General features: G+C 42.1%; 1 protein-coding gene across 2 annotated transcripts in view; it reads right to left on the bottom strand.

The window, feature by feature from the left end:
* Nucleotides 1–18117, bottom strand: part of SMC6 (Structural maintenance of chromosomes 6) — a 258709-nt gene that overhangs the window by 234809 nt on the left and 5783 nt on the right. For both annotated transcript variants that reach the window (XM_067091991.1, XM_067091990.1), the window contains exons 2-5: nucleotides 17815–17903; nucleotides 6912–7007; nucleotides 3158–3254; nucleotides 2582–2740 (exon numbers count right to left, since the gene is read on the bottom strand). In XM_067091991.1, the coding sequence (XP_066948092.1) occupies nucleotides 2582–2740; nucleotides 3158–3254; nucleotides 6912–7007; nucleotides 17815–17895 (433 nt within the window). In that variant the 5' untranslated portion in view covers nucleotides 17896–17903. The remainder of the gene's footprint in view (nucleotides 1–2581; nucleotides 2741–3157; nucleotides 3255–6911; nucleotides 7008–17814; nucleotides 17904–18117) is intronic.

Genomic DNA, 18117 nt, shown 5'->3' with positions numbered 1-18117 from the left:
TGACAACATCTACCTTTGCAGTTGCAGTCAGTATGTCAAGATATTTGACTGGTTACAACCCCCCTGCTTGCTCCAAAGTTTTGGAAAAATATGAGGGAAAGAATTTATATTGAACTAAAATCTTCCTAATTCACTACATTTTCTTCAATGAATTGATATTTTGCTGTGTTTAGTATATCAATATTAATATTTGAAAATTAGTAAATCACTTATTTGTCATACAAAACAAATAAGCATACATATTACACATGCATAAAAATTCTCTCATCTCAGGATGAGAAATATTATTTAATGTTATTAAACTTAATATCTGAAAATTACTACCGTAAATATTATTTTATCATAAAATGTATATATATAGGTACAGTACAGTATTTAGTATGAAAATAATATGAAAATACACAATACTGCTCTACGAAAAAATCTGCGAATGGGCGAGTTTTCCACAGAAAACTCCGCAAATCACTGAGTCCGCGAATTTGAGAACGTGAATCCAGGGGGGTTTTACTGCATACTGGACTGGAAGGCCCATAAGAGCCCTTGACACAGAAAATGGACAGACATGGCCCATGTGACTTGGCCGCCAGCTTGACTACTGAGGGCAGATGCCAACGTTCTGAGTGCCACCTGAGAGAAAAGCAAAAATAATCCACCAAGGTCATAAGGAGCAGGGTACCAGCATCATCGCCCTCAGCAACCGTCTTGGTAGCAGACCCTTCACACTTGCCCCTAGACCACTCCTTCTTGAGCTTGTCCCCATGGCCACCTTCAGCTCCCCCAGTTACTTACCAGTGGACCCCCATAAAATCTTCCCTCTATTCCTGGTGAAATCTGAAGAGGCCCCTCCATCACTCCGCCTAAGGTAACGTCCTGATTTGAGGTTATTTCAAGTCATGTATCTTTTGATCTTTTACTGAATTCCATTTTCTTTTCTTAAGTGATTTGCCCGACATCGCTATTTTTCCCTAGGTAACCGCTTGTGTTCTAAATTGCAGACGTTGTTGTTAGTTACAGAAGTAACCGCTTATCTCGTGCTCCTTGCCATGGCATAGCCACTACAAACTACTCTACAGTGTCCTTTTCGGGAGTGTTATCCGCTAGATCTTCCGTATTTTTAAATTGCTGTAATATTTGATCACTTGGCAGAACTTTGTTTTACCTGCCTATTATTTCCCCATTTTTCAGATTTAAATGTTTTAATGTAAATATATTCAAATTAGAGTAAACCCAAATGTTTATCTGCAACATTTCCATGTAGAAGTAAGGCCTTCAGCCCAACTATTTTCTTTGTAAGTCTCTACCTAACCTAGCAATTGCAGTCAGAACCTATAATTGTAATGTTAAGTCCCCTGTCCATCAGCTAGACCCTAGAAATGGATCCATGAGCCAGGAATAAAGTAGGCCAGAGTAAAAACCTACATATATATATATATATATATATATATATATATATATATATATATATACACGCAGTCCCCGGTTTACGACGGGTCCAGCTTACAACGTTCCGAAGTTACGATGCTTTTCAAATATATTCATCAGAAATTATTTCCTGGTTTACGACGCATGTTCCGGGGTTACGACACCGATCCGATGGAAGAAATATGGCTCCAAAATGGCAGAATCAAAATTTTGAGATTTTTTAATGAAAAACTCAATAACAATGCAGATTACATCGTTTTCAATGCACCAAAAGCATTAAAAGTAATGTCTTCTTTGGGTTTTTTACGATTTTCGACGATTTTTTGGTTTACAACGCGGCACAAGAATGGAACCCCCGTCGTAAACCAAGGACTGCCTGTATATATTTATATATATAAAAGCAAATGCCACAAACAAAAACTGCCTTTATTTATACATTCATCACGTTCCATATCTTTGTGATCCTGTTATTCATACATAAAGTGTATGCATATATATATATATATATATATATATATATATATATATATATATATATATATATATATATATATATATAAATAAGCTGTCCCTAGTTAACGGCAGGGGTTACATCACAGGACGAGCGCCACTAACCGAAAATCAGTGATAACAGCGCCAAAATCCCTGCCTAATGGTGCTGATAACCAGATATCAGCCCCCTTAACCGGAGGTCGGTACTGAAATGCCTGTTTAACGGTGCCATTAACCGGATAGGCGCCAAAAATCCGATTAACCACATCGCTAGCCAAACTCCGTAACACCGTTGTTAACCAGGGACAGCCTGTATATATATGTGCATATTATATATATATATTTTATATATACAGGTATAAATATATATTATATATTTATATTATAATATGTTACCCATTACCTTCATGTTTTCACCTTAGTTTTATTGCTTTTAATCTTAATACTTATAATTTTAACAGAAAATACAATACTAAATTATTCTTAAATGTGAAATGAGAATCAGATGCAGGGCAAAGTTTTAGAGAATGAATAGCTCAGTAGGAGGATCAAAGCAAAGAGGTGAAATGTAGTTGGGATGTTGCAACAAACCTTTAGCACCTACTATACAGTGTACCACACAAGGCATGCTGCAAGATGCAAAATAAAATATACAAAGGTTACTAACCACTTTCACTTTTGAGGCTGTAGGAGGTGGCCCCAGATTGGTTTAACTTCCTTTCTAAGGCGATACTGTTCCCATATACATCAGGTTTAAATGCATCCTTCCCATTGTTCTTCAAGGTTAACTGCACAGTAGCTGTTTGCTTATCATACTTGATCAGGTCTGAAAAGATATACAGTATATTTTTTGAAGTCAAGAAATCCATAAGCAACGAAGAATATCCTGTACAAGACCACTTCTTAAATGGGAAACATTTTACATCTACAACAATGTATAATGACTTCTCAAAAGGACAGGTACCGAATACCAAAATGCTGTGAGAATCAACATTGCAAATAATTAACAGATAAAAGATACATAGTGGTACAACAAATACTTTACATAGATAATTTAACTACCAACATACATTGCAAATAATTAAGAGACAAAAAATACATAGTGGTACAACAAATATTTTTCATAGATAATTTAACTACCAACATAAAAAATAACCTTAATTCCACTAAATGAAACATTTACCTGTAAGACAACTGTGATGTTAATTCAATGTTTGTGACCTTTAAAAAAGTAAACACTCACCCTTAACATTACTTCCCCGACTTGTAATTCTGGTGCTTCCCCCAAGTGCAACAACCACTGCAGTGAGAATAGCACTCTTTCCACTCCCATTTCTTCCCTAAAATATAGAAGGTCTCAACTAGTATAATCTCATAATCAATAAAATACACTTTCTTGATGCATAAGCATTCAGTGTTTTAATCACTGCATCTCAAAACATACAAATATTGTTTCATAACAATTCATGTTTTAAACATTATGGTGTAATACACAATATAGCACCTTAGTTGTGAGTTGTCATTCATTTCCTTGGCAAGCAAAAACAAAGCATCAGTACAAGGGAAACATGAATTCAGAGAAAGGAAAAATGACCTAAATTAACTTAGCTTAACATTTTTTGGGATTGTTGTACCTAAGAAATATCAGGTTTTGATGGAGGAAAACCTATTTTTGGTAGCTCATGAGAGTCCTCAAAGGAGTTACTCTTATGGTCCTGCCAAGGGCTTCAAAAGGCAGACCAACCAAACAATATTCTTAGTTGTCCTGGCCAGAACTGTGCCTGTTGACACTGTGATAGACTATTAAAAAACTCAAGGAAGGGAGGCTCTCTCCCTTGCCTACAGCAATTACCCCGGTCTTTTCATTCATTCCTCTCAGGGGATGTGGCAACAGTATGCGAGTAGGCCAAACTCACCAGTTGCCACTACCTGCCAGGTTTATATAAGGACTCAAAACAGCTTTCAAAAACAGGTTTTTCCTACATCAAAACCTGTTTTTAGAGCGTAGCTCTTCATTAAGGAGTCCCAGTGACCCAGACAAAACACTGGTCCATGGTACAGTCATGTTAAATTATTACCAATCTTCTTTTATTCAGGATACCCATTCAGGATTAACACCAGAGAAGGGTAGGAAAAAAAAAAGCCTATATATGTGTTACCTACATGGTTCTAAAGTGACTTACCTAATAGTGTCATGATGCAAGAGTACTGCTCACCCCTGGCAACATCTCAGAATTGCCAAAGCATCAAGAAGACCTTTTGCTCTCCAAAAGGTGCCCATGGGGATGGGACTTACCATACCATCTACTGACACAGTGTAGTCAAATTTGTCTGATATGGCAGTAATGTCTGAAGACTACTGACTATCATGACCACCCCATAAACTCAGAAACTTCTTTGTACGAAATGTTTCCAAAGAAACATTAATGTCTTTTTAATTAGGGACACTAGTGTAACTCTCAGTCCAAGCAGAGAGGTGTTTGTGACAGGGCATAAGGAAAGATCATCAGGGATGTTAGCCGTGACACCAAAGTCAACCTGGAGATTAGACATAGTATAATGTCTTATCGGCAATATAGAGTTCGCATAGAAGACTCAGGGATTTCCTCTTCAAAAGGTCCTCCTTCTTGGCCAGGAATGATCAGTCTGGAGCAGAGTTCACTAATCCAGAGTCTTGATGCCAAAGCAGTCAACAAGACTAACTTTTGAAACATGAGTTCAAGTTGCATTGGGGGCCACTAAACTGAGGAGACAACAGGAGTCAAAGAACCTTATTCAGCAACCATGCAATGGGAGCCCTTGCAGGAATCAGTATTTGCAATGCAAAGTACTGTACTGAGTAAATGCCAAACCCACAAAGCAACCCTGCATGTCATAACTACTGTAGTAGCAAGGTACTTGTCCTCAAACAGGTACATCTGGAAATGTAAAACAGTTTTAACAGAGACTTCAACAGGGTTCTCAGTATAGAAGTAATCCCACCACACTTTCCATACAGACTTGTATTGCAGGATAGATGAAGTCTACTGTTTTTGTACCCAGTACCTAGCAGTGATGGGTGAATAATCTTCAGGGTAGGCTAGATTTTAAAAATCTACATGTGAAGGTCCGGCTCAGAAAAGAGGATGTGTAGACAACTTTCTCTCCTGTTGTCTTGGATAGAACAGAGGATGAGAACAGGACTGCTTTTCTCACCAGTTGCTGCAGCAGAAAAAACAAATGACTGTTTAACCAATTTGGGGCCACTTGGTAGACAGTTCCGTTGAAAGTTAGTAGTTCATTCAAATTCTAGGATGATCGAGGATGGCAATAGATTGCCCTCCATTTGTTCCAGTCCTGCAGAAATGCCTCTTGCTATTGCCTGAATTTCTAGGTTTAGAGATGCGTGAACTGAAGCTGGTAATTCTCACATGTGGCAAACAGGTCCACTTTTGCCTTGAAAGGGAGTCTGCTACTACAATGAGTGACGGGCTGAGGTGGACTGTCAACAGGTGACACTTCCTTGCCTGAGAAATCTGTAGGACAGACAAGCATGACTGCACTGAGAGGGGCTGAGCAGGCGCCCAGCCCCTTGATACATGTCATCGCTGTCATACTAAGACCAACAAAATGTGGGTCAATTTTGGAAACTTCAATTTTCTGATAGATAAGACGACAGCTATCATTGCCAGGAAATTAATGTGAAACTTCCCTAAAACATGTGACCATCTTCCTGCTACCTGATGATCCTCCCAATGGCTTCCTGAACCTGTCAAGGAGCCATCTATGTTTATTACTGCCTGCGCAGCCATGCAAGTCAGGGTGACCAGTTTGGAAAGGGCTCCCTTCTAGGCCAGCAGACAAGAGTATCTTCCCAACTACCTGATTTTATGGGTGGAGACAATCACAAAGCCTTTTCTGGGCAAGCAAGAGTGAGGCTGTTCATGCCCTTGAGTCGTGATTTGAGGATTGGATTTACCACAGATGTGACCTGTGCCAGGCCCAAGATTCATTCTACCATAGACACAAAAAATGTAACAGGCACAGGATTCATTCCAACCGTTGTTGGGATACCTTGGATTGGGTCAGGAACCCTTGCAGGTCCATACTTATTCTAGTTCTAGTCTGGATGGGAAGAGACAACCAGCTGCAGAGCATCCCAATGACACAAAATGCCTGTTCAGTTGAGACAAAACTTGTTCATTATCAGGTTACCTTCTGACCTAACTTTGTTAACTACCATTACAGTCCTTAAGAAGGAAATTGCATTTATATGTTAACCACTAGATTCCTACAAATGAACTGGTATAACAGACAGTATATCAGTATAACTTGCCCTCTGTCAGGAGAACAGCATGAGTTTGGCTAAAACTGCATAAAAATATTAAGCGCTTGTCCTGTTGTATACACACAACCATAATATGACAGTGAAGAAACACTGAAATGATAATTTGCAATGGTACAGAAACTTGAAAAAATTCAGAGCATATAATTTGCCAAAAATCTTGGTCAGCAAAACACTTATACAAAATACATTAATAAAATCTGAAACACACAGGGCTCACATAACAAAGATAAACATGGCAAACCACAATGGTTGCTCCTACCAATACCTCACCCAAAAAAGGTATAACAGCTAATGGCATTTTACAGATGGCAACACAATCAACTTACTCAAACCAACATCATCACTCCCCCCTCTATTCATAAGCACAATGCACTAAATGTTAAAATACTATCTATGTATTCTCATATAATACTAATCACTGCATTGAATATACTGTAATCAGAAGTGAGAAAAAGAAAAATTGAGATGGTAGATAAAACAATAAAACACTCATTAGTAACAGGGAATGAATGACTCAAGATTCTTTTATCTAGTGAATACAACTCTCAGTTAATAAACAACATACAAGGTATTTACATGCAAATAAAATAAGAAGCAAGTGCATTTAATATATTAACACATGAAAAAGATAAGTGTTGCACTTCATGGACACATGAAATTATATACTCACTTGTACCAAGTTTATCTTGTCGTTAAAATCCACTGATAAATGTTCATGGCACATAAAATTTTTCACTGTGACATTCTGTATTATACCACACCCTACCTGTAAATGAGAAAATACAATGAAAAGTTTACATGAAAAAATATATAACTTTTAAAAACAAACTTAATTTTTTGTCAACACAAACCAATTACACTTTAAAATAACCTATTTGTGTGTCACACATGAATCAAGACAAGTCAATCCACTTTTAGAAGAGGATGCAGCAGATCAAGTGACTCAGACATACGGTCCCTTAGGTCTTTGGTAATTATCTGAACCATACTTTTTGTAGCCTGAAACAGCTGCAAAAGAACCACAGGGTTGGGAGAAGTAATGAGACTTGAAAAAAACTGTTTAAAAATTTCTGGCTTCATTACAAATCCATAATAGCAACTTGGGTTGAGAGGTGATCTGAACTGCTGATGCTCTAGTAAGATAAGAAAGACCTGTCAAAACAAGGGGTCCCTGGACAAGGATCCAATCTGAAACCCAAGGCCCCAAGGGAATCCAGGAGTCAAGGGTAGGAGTAGGACTCCTATTTTTCAATAGAGTCTCAGTCTTACGGTAGGACTGAGATTCTATTGAAAAATAAAGGAACATAGGGATAAGTGTGACAACCCAGCAGGCATACTAATCTCATGAAAAGTAACAGTTTAACCATTTAAAAAAACTAAGGAAGAAAAATCTAAAAAGCACTGACTTATGGTAATGAATTATAAAAATAAAAGAGGGTAACAAAGTACCTTTGTGCCTGAAGTGATGGCCAAAGGTGAGTTAACCTTATGTGCAGCAAGGGAAACAACATCATTCAGTGCTGCAGTGCAAAGCAAAAATGACTGGCCTGAGCCAAAAGAAAACATTTTCATGAATCCCCTGGCAATTTAAGAGGAACATACAGCCATACATATTATGTTTTGGTTCTTGTAGCTTTTGCTCCTGTTGTTCTTTTTGTAATGTGTGTGTGTGTGTGTATATATATATATATATATATATATATATATATATATATATATATATATATATATATATATATATATATATATATATATATATATATATAAGGGATTTTGACAGAGGAAAAATCTATTTCTGAGGAAGGTCCCGTGTCACCCGGTGAAATTCCATTACAGCACGAATTTCTAGGTATAACCTTGCTAGATATACCAGAGAAAAAGAGCTTTCAGGAAAGCTGGGGTTACTACCCCCAGTCGAGCGTCTTCTTGGAAGGCGTCGGTATAAGAAGGGGTGAGTGAATTACCACTACCACGGAAACCTACTCGAAAGATCTCTCCTTATCAAAATCCCCGGAACAGAGCGGTGAGCCGTTACAGCCCCCACACCAAACACCCGCCAGGACGGCGACACCAGCGCCACCTACCTCATTCCATGCTAGCACTAACCCCAGACTTGGCATGTGCAAGAGGGAGGGGGAGAGTACTATGTGATTCAGGGAGGGTCACCGGGTGACACGGGACCTTCCTCAGAAATAGATTTTTCCTCTGTCAAAATCCCTTTTCTGAGTCCAGTCCCGTGTCAGCCGGTGAAATCGTGATAGAGAATCATGCCAAGGCTGCAACAACCAGGAAAAAGAAAATAAAGGGTAATCTGAAGAAAAGGCAAAAGTTTTACCAAAATAATTTTAATTAAGCAATCTCTTCCGTGTAGCAAGAACTCTAAGACTAAGTTATATTAAATCTAAGGCACATTAAAGAACTTAATACTATGAAACATGGGCAGATTCCCGGCACGACGGAGAAAAAAGCCCCCAAAAACCTTAAAATTACTTAAAGCAAGGTGAAACATGAAATGTGTACAAAATAACTGCAAATATAACCTTAATACTATACACGTAAACTTAGGCTAAACACGTAAGAGACAAAATCAATTAACATTAATATATATATTCATCTGGGGTACATGGAGCCAAATAAAAACTGTCCAGTACCCCACAAAGGAACAATCATGGCATATCAGATTACGCTTTTTCCATTAACAGGTACAAGAAACAACTATATGAGGAGCCAGGCAGTGAGGTATAATCAACCAGGAGAATAAGCAGAAAAGTAAATGAGGCAGGCGGGCGGGGGGGAAAGGAAAGGACAAGGATATGATTAATTAAGGTGGGGAGATGACACTTCCCACAGCTATTGTAGAAAATTTCAGGGCTTCGAGCGTTTTTAAATAGTGGCGTTTAAACACTAGAGGTGATTTCCAACCCGTAAATTTAGATAACTCCGAAAAGTCCATATTATGAAAGTAATTAATTGAAGTAGCAACTGCTCGAATATCATGAACCTTAGGGACTGAATCTGGGTTGGCCTGTTTAATAAAATATAAAATTTGTTGTCTTATAGCATTTAGTGAAAGAGTACCACCTTTCTCCCTGATAAAAAGAGGACCCGACTTACTCTGTGGAGTTCTTGAAAGGTAAGATTTAAGTGTATAAACTGGACATAAAGACTGGTCTTGAGGAAGGGGCACCACCTTCCAAGGGGACCATCTGTCCTGTGGGTCTTCGTTCTTAGCTAAAAATCTAGGATCAGGGGAAAGGAGGACCTCTCCAGACGGGAGGAAGTTCACATAATTATCACCTCTAGTGAGAGCCGACAGCTCTGAGATTCTAGCACCTGAAGCCAAGCTAATCAAAAATAAAGTCTTCCTTAACAGATCCTGATAAGAGCAATGAAAGTTATCCATCTCTGATGCTAACTTAAGGACGTCATTGAGAAACCACGTAACCGACTGTGGGCGTGACACTGGTCTCAGACGAGCGCATGCTCTGGGGATAGATGAAAAGTAGGAATCTGTAAGGTCGATTTTAAAGCCGTAAAGAAATACTTTCTTTAATGCTGACTTGATTGTGGTAATAGTGGCCGGAGCTAGGCCTTTCTCAAACAATGATCTAAAGAAGGAAACTCCTAAATTAGCTGTCATGATTTTGGCTTCAGATGCTTTTAGAAAGGAGGCTAATTTCTTGACTGCTGAGTCATACTGTCTAATAGTAGAATCTCTTTTATCTGATTCTAAAAACAGAGTGTTGACGGGGTCAATGTTCGCTCCTTTTTGAGCTGCGAACTTTACAAAGTCCATAAAACTAGGGCATTCTGAATTCTTGAGGAAGCTGACACAGTCTTGGTTTGTACTGTCTGAGTCAGAATGGGCTTGGGGATCCAAGACTCCGTAGTCCCAGTTCCTGAAGAAGAGGGAACCAATTGCTCTTGGCCAATAGGGAGCTACTAGGGCTAATTGACCTTTGAATGTCCTGAGTTTGTGTAAAACTTTCAGCAGTAAGTTTATTGGGGGGAAAAGATAAATCTTCTCCCAACTGTTCCAATCTACTGTCATTGCGTCTATGGCGAACGCCTGAGGGTCCAGGTTGGGGGCCACATAACAGGGGAGCTTGAAGTTGCTCTCCGTTGCGAACAGATCCACTTGGAGGCCCGGAACCCGGCGGCAAATCCACTTGAAAGATTCCATGTCCAGAGACCACTCCGTCTCCAACGGAGCATTCCTGGACAGGGAATCCGCCACCACGTTCCGTACCCCCGCTAGGTGGGTGGCTGACAGGTGCCAGCCGTGCTTGTTCGCTAGGGAGAAGATAGCAACCATTACTTGGTTTACTCGGCCTGATTTGGAGCCGCCCCTGTTGATGCAATGAACTACCACTGCGCTGTCCAATACCAACCTGATATGAATCCGGTTGGGGGGGCGGATTTTCTTCAGAGTTAGAAATACCGCCATAGCTTCCAGGGTGTTTATATGGAACTGCTGAAACATTGTGGACCACGTTCCTTGTACTTTTTGTTTTGGTGAATATCCCCCAGCCGCTTAAGGAAGCGTCTGTGTGAACTACTAGTGCCGGAGGGGGAAATTGAAGCGGAACTGTATTGGACAAGCCTTTGACCGAGGCCCACGGCCGCAATCTTGTCTTTAAGATTTGAGGGATAGAGGAGACCTTGTCTCTGAGCTTGACATTGGCTCGACTCCGCCACACTCTGTTTATGTCTTTTAACTTCGCTTTAATAGCAGGTTTGTCACTGAGGCAAACTGAAGAGACCCAAGGACCCTTTCTTGGGACCGGCGGATGCTGATGGATTTTTGAGAAATCTCCTGGTGAGAGATGCTATCTCTTTCCTCTTGGGAGGCGGAAGGGACAGCGTGTGAGATGACAGATCCCAGTTGAGACCCAACCACTGAAACCGGGAAGTCCGGAGTCAGGCGGGACTTTCTCTGTTCAGTTGGAAACCTAGCGACTCCAGGAAACTGATGACTATGGACGTGGCTTTTGACACCGGAACTGTTGGTGCCCAAATTATCCAGTCGCCCAAATATGCTGCTAGGGATATCCCTTGAGACCGGAGTTGCTGTACTACCGTGTCCGCCAGCTTGGTGAATATCCTGGGCGCAATGTTCAGACCGAAGGGCATGACCCTGAAGGAGTAGGCTTGATTCGAGTCTGAAACCGAGGAACTGAGAGAAGTTCCGCGCAACGGGACGTGATAGTAAGCGTCTGAAAGATCGATAGAGGTGGTGACGGCTCCACGCGGAAGTAGAGTCCGTGCCTGAGCTACCGTAAGCATGCGAAATTTGTCGCATTTTATGTAGCGATTTAGACGCGATAGATCCAGGATCACTCTTTGTTGATCGGAGTCTTTTTTTGGGAACAGTGAATAACCTGCCTTGAAACTTTAGGTGCCTTACTTTCTTTATTGCTCGTTTGTTGAGCAATTCTGTCACATAATCCTTTAGGACTGCTGTGGGTGGCTGGTAAAACCTGGTTAGAGGAGGAGGGTTTTGATCCAGCTCCATCCTAGGCCTTTGGACACAATGCTGTGTGCCCAAGGGCTGAAGGTCCATTGGTCCCTGAACCAAAACAGGCGACCGCCTACCTGTGTTCTCTCAGTGGGAGGGGCGGGTTTATTCCCCTACCACGTCCAGGTCTTCCCTTGGGGTGGTATTGGGCTTTCCTCTATGAGGGGGTTTGCCTCTTCCTCCCCTTGCAACCCTATTAAGGCCGTGAAAATAACCACGGCCTTCATATGTGGGGTTGTATGCCGGTGAGGCCACATATGAGGGTGCAGCTGGTTGGACCAGCACGTACTGTTGTGGGTGGGCCTTAGAAGTGGAAGGCTGTGCCACTGCCGAGACCGGGACGGCTTGGACTACCGCCTGGTGGTGAGGCCTCTTATGCCTCCTGAAACGCTTACCTCCTCTCGATTGGGGGCCGGCCGATTCTGGGGTCTTACGTTTGTAGGCTGAAATACCCCAGCGAGAACGAAGACTTTGGTTGGCCCGTGTAGCCTCAGCCATAACACTTGTGACCTCCTCTTCAGGGAAGAGGTTAGGTCCCCAAATCGAGCTTTTCACGAGCTTGTTAGGCTCGTGACGGATAGTTGCATCGGCGAAGATGAACTTCCTACATTCCAGTCTGGCCAAAATAAACTCAGATAAGTCAGACTGGAAGCCTGCCAGCAAGGACTTAGCCAAAACCTGAAAGAAGGGCTCGTCCGAGCAGGAGACGGCAGTGGCTTCAGTGAGGCATACGGAGTTCAACGACCGGGCTAACTTAACCCGAGCATCAAACTCCGCTTTCAAAAGAGCTTCCGGCAGCTTGGGGAGCTGCTCGCTAAATTGCGTGGAGGCGCAGAAAGGGTCCAGCTTCCCGACCGTGAAAGTGGACGGGGCGTCTGTCCAGAACTCATTACTTCCTGGGAATACCAGGGAAGTAGGGTCTGTCTCCCTCAGCTGAGGTACCGGAATACCCTCAAAGCACGCTCGGGCCGAGCCAGAGCGACTTTGTCCAAGCAGGGGTGGGAAGGTTGTCTCCCAGGGCGAACATGGTGAAGTTCCCCTTGAAAGGAGTCAACTTCAGTGTTATCTGCCTGCCACTCCGTCAGAGTGCGCAGGAGAGCCGACTGAGCTTGGTCCCTAGGGACGATGACAGTCTCCTAGGAACCTTGTCCGACCAATCCAGGCTTCCTCCGTGAGCCTCACGAAGCCTGGATAAGGGGGCAGGGAGATCGGGGGAAGAACTCCAGTTCCTCCAACCGCCTCGTGCCAAGACCATCAAGAGTTAGCTTGCCATCATGTTGATGGCCCGGAGAGCGAACCGCCAAGGGTTACCGACATCAAACGGCGGGAGGTCCGCAGTGTCGGGGATAACATACTGTGGTTCGGCTGGGGGTGGATGAGCCATTCCCGCCAGTATATTATCATGACTGGCAAGCTTCTCTGAGATTTTGCTAAATCTCGAGTCCAGGTCCTCCGTAAAACGCTTATACAGTTGGTTAGCAAAGGCCTCTGCATCGAAAGCAGGTTGGCGAGGAGGGCTAGGTTTTGCAGCCCTCTTACTCGCGCCTTTGCTGGAGGAACCAGACTTGCTCCCGGAGGCTACAGGTCCTGAGACCTTAGCCTTCGACGGGGGGAAGGGCAGTGCCTTCTTGGAAGACGAGGACTTGAAGCCCTTCGCCTTCCATGAAGTCTTCAACTTCAACTTGGGGATAGCAGATGGAGCTCTATCACCCAAGGAGGAAGACTTCACAAAGCCTGAAAATGAAGAAACAGATGAAGCAGGGGAGTCAAATAATGGGGGGCCCGCCCCAACAACCTCACCTACCTCACCACTTACCACCTGGTCCTGCTCTACATTCATCGGTTCCAGGTCGAGATTAATAGCGGCGACGTCCTCCGAAACCTCCGCGTAGAGTACATCCGCTTGGGGTGGCTGGGTCTCATCCCGGATCTGCTGGATGATAGGGGTGGCCAGATCTTCAGGCACTGCGGCCGCCACCCGTGCGCCGGGGTAGAGTAAGTCCCTCAACCTAGCGTCGAGGACGTAGGGCTTCCCCGACGGAACGTTTCTTCCAAACCCAGCCACCCAGGCCCGGAGGGATTCCAAGGCAGACTTCTTGGAAGTTTCGTCCGCCTGTAAGAAAACCAACAATTAGCTAAGGACGAAAACCATTCCGGGAACCTCATAAGCAACATATAATATACAATATGAGGAGAATGATGTAGAGACTGTCACTTACCAACTCGTCCTGGACAGTTGTGCAGAGAGCAAAGCAAACCTCACAACCATCAGGGTGCCAAACGATCAGGTCATCAAGGCGGACCGCACAACCAGCGTGGGTCCGACAAACTACGTGACCGTAGGGTTGTTGGAGAGAGGCGGTGCACCCCGGCTCCTCACAGCGAACAGTCTGTAAGAAGAAAAGTACATGAACCTCCCACCCTAAGCAAAATAAAGCTGGCGAGGCCGGGAAATTCAACTGCAACCGGAATACTCCGGCGGAGAAGAACTCCCTAACATAAACTGGGCCAATAAGCTCTAAATTACACAGAGTGGAAGGTAGGATTTCAGACCCCGGAGTACTCCGGGGAATGAATGGGAGAGAGACCAGGAACTAACCATAAGGGTTGCCAGTAAAATAACGGCGGAGACCCCTGGTATAGGCCGGACTCACTATTTATATATAATGAATAAAGGAGAGTACTCCTGTAGATAACTGACTTATCTAAAAATAAATAAATAAAAAATAAAAGCAGTAACAAGTGATGGTAAGAACACAAGAGGACGGAGGGATCCGTTCCCCTATAATGAAAAAACCTTCCGCCCTTACTTCCCCGCCGGAGAACGAGATGGGTAATTGCTCATATGTTCATAACATAGGGTGAAGCAATTAATATATACCGTATCAACGTAAACCGACGGAGAGTGAACAGTGACTCGAACGCGTTCGAGTAAACCAACCACCAACCCCAATACAGCGATGCTAGGGACAATATGGGAGGGAGCGAATCCCTCAACCAACAAAAGAAGTCCCGGAACTCGGAGAAAACGCCATCTAGCGTCACCCGCACGAGCAGAGCAAGGCTGGAAAGGAGGAGGAGGAGGGGGGGGGGGAGGTAAGGAGTAGGCTACCAGAAAGGAACAGGAGACGGGGAGAAGCTCACCCGCTCAACTGCATCGTACCTCCCAGACCATGAATCTTAGAGGGGCAGAAATGACTGGAAGCAACCAACCCGAAGCCCGACTCCTAGTTAGGCGAAGCCTAATATGGACCTAACCTAAGTATAGGCTAGGACGAGAAGAGTAAAAGGGAACGAGGAAGTAACTGGGAGAGAAATTTTGAGCCGAGAACCAGCCGGGATCGAAAATGGCAGGCAAGGGGGCGACTAGCCTAGAGGAAACACATCCAAAGAACTCGATTCCCCCCAATTGGAGGAAGAGAACCAAGGGGCTCACTCTGCCCACCGAAAAACGATCCCGGAGGAAAACAGCAACAAAACTCCCTCAACCTGAACTCCTCACCCAGGGCAAAGGGAAGGAAGCTAACAAGCCTACTCCACAACATAACCAACACTCATAAAAACTAAAATGTGCTCAACAGAGAGCGTAGCCTACCACGGGGAAGCGGTTAGATCTGAGGCTGCCGCCAACACCCGAGGTAAACCACTCAACAAAACTAAAAATAAAACTACAAGAGAGCACCATCTTCAATCAAAATTAATTAGCCTAGTAAGACCAAAACAAAAGGAACCCAGCCTGGGGGGGGTACCTAGACGGGGCATCACTCCCACCAAGGCCAGTAGGCCAATGATCGTAATTCATACGCGGGGGGGGGAGCCACCGCAAGGAACCACCAGGAAGGGAACCAAGGGGGGGAAATTATCTATAACGACGAGGAGACGACTCCAACTGAAAATAACAGAAGGAGACGCCTCGCGGTCGACATGGCTGGCTGGGGACGCCGTGGCGACATAATAAGATCTCGATATTTATGAAAATACGAGCCTATAACAGCCAAAAAATAGAACAAAACCCCACAAGAAGATGGTACTTAACTTGGAAATAGTAAAGCTGCTCGATGCCATCGTTGATGCAGAAGAAAATCCAAAATAATGGAGAGCACACACAAAATAATCCGAAGATTCACGTGCTAGAAAATGGAATGAGGTAGGTGGCGCTGGTGTCGCCGTCCTGGCGGGTGTTTGGTGTGGGGGCTGTAACGGCTCACCGCTCTGTTCCGGGGATTTTGATAAGGAGAGATCTTTCGAGTAGGTTTCCGTGGTAGTGGTAATTCACTCACCCCTTCTTATACCGACGCCTTCCAAGAAGACGCTCGACTGGGGGTAGTAACCCCAGCTTTCCTGAAAGCTCTTTTTCTCTGGTATATCTAGCAAGGTTATACCTAGAAATTCGTGCTGTAATGGAATTTCACCGCTGACACGGGACTGGACTCAGAAATATATATATATATATATATATATATATATATATATATATATATATATATATATATATATATATATATATATATATATATATATATATATATATATATATATATACTGTATTTATACAGTATGTATATATACAGTAATATATATATATATATACATAATACACTGTATATATATATATATATATATATATATATATATATATATATATATATATATATATATATATATATATATATACACAGTGACCCCTCATTTATCATGGAGATAGGTTCCAAGACCAGCCATAATAACTGAAATTTCGCTAAATACGAACAGCATATTTATTTATTTAATGAAGTAGCGACCTTGTATTTATTTCATTATTAACTATATACATATATATTTAAAGGCTTTATAAACCCTCCCCACAGTCTTATAAACCTTTCCCACACTATTAGCCTTTCCCACACTGTTATAAACACTTCCTATGCACTTAAACACTGTATTACTATTTTGATCTCCTATCACCGTAATATGCATAAAAAAAAGGATCGTCCCATATTTGTAATGTTTACATTCTGAGAATCAGCTGACTGAAGCTGCTCACTACTACCGAAAGAATTAGGAAAATAATTTTTTAGTTGCTAAAAGAAACAAATTTATCAATGAAATTATTTTTAATTTTGTACATAAAAGTTTATGATACAGTAATTCATATTTCATTGAGAGAGAGAGAGAGAGAGAGAGAGAGAGAGAGAGAGAGAGAGAGAGAGAGAGAGAGACTGGTGTGTACAGCACAGTAGCTTGGGACGAGACTAAGTCTTGACTTGACAAGCTGGGGATGAGAGAGTACACAGTATCCTTGAGTTGCTTACGTATGAAATTCGGATTTTAATTATTTTTACAGTGATTAAAGATGAAACATCAACAGTGATAAGATATTCTCTTGTGTACCAATCACGTGCCTTGTCCGAGTGCCTGTGGGTATATACGAAGCTTCCAGTCCTTGCGCGTCAGTCTCGCAAGCCGTTCTTCTCACGTAACATGATGAAAAATCGCTGTTTTCCGCAATATGGCTGCCGATATGGCAATACTTTTTAATTTTAATTTTTCGATGAATATTTCTGAAAAATCCGCGATGCAGTGAAGCCGGCAAAGTTGAAGCGCAATGTGGCGAGGGATCACTGTATATATAATTATGTGTCCATGTGTAACAGTCACAATGAGTTCCTCACATTATGCCATTCACTACAAGCCTTGAATCTAAATAGACAATCCTTACCTAAGCATGATAGGTTAAAGCAAGGCTAACCTTACCATTCCCAAAGAAGGATGCAAGTCCATTTCTCCTTAAATATACAAATGCACATATAGTCATATACAAGGTAAACACGAAACTGCCTATACAGTACTAAGGATAGTTAACTCTTATAAGTAACTGCATGGTACCAACTTAATTAATCAAGTCTCACATAGTAACCTTACCACACAACTAGCTTTGGGTAGTGTATGTAAAACAGGTGGGTATGTATTTACAAAGCATCATATAAAGATAACTTTCCTAAATTCCTACTCAAGTCTTTCTACTTTTCATTACCACTGAGCAACAAATATGAATTTAAAAAGGAACCATAAATACCTCATTCTCTACTTCACAATTTTCATATAAAGAGGTGTTATCTTCTGTGGTCCTCTGCCTTTTTCTCCTTGGTTCTGACATCCTGCATCCTAAGGAGAGAAAAACAGTGTACACATTAAGCAAAAATTATTCTACACACTAAATGAATCTAGAATAAGAACAGATTACTAATTTCCAGAAGTTTCTAGAATAACAACATATTACTAATTTCCAGAAGTTTTATTGGCTCAAATGTAAAAATTTACTGTACGTTGATATACTTGTCATAAGGTTTATAATAGTATGGTCTCCTACTTGAACTGG

Source organism: Macrobrachium rosenbergii, chromosome 48 (assembly GCF_040412425.1).
Source record: "Macrobrachium rosenbergii isolate ZJJX-2024 chromosome 48, ASM4041242v1, whole genome shotgun sequence".
NCBI classification, from domain to species: domain Eukaryota; kingdom Metazoa; phylum Arthropoda; class Malacostraca; order Decapoda; family Palaemonidae; genus Macrobrachium; species Macrobrachium rosenbergii.
Note: the sequence above shows the minus strand (reverse complement) of the source record. Positions and strands in the feature narration are given on the sequence as shown.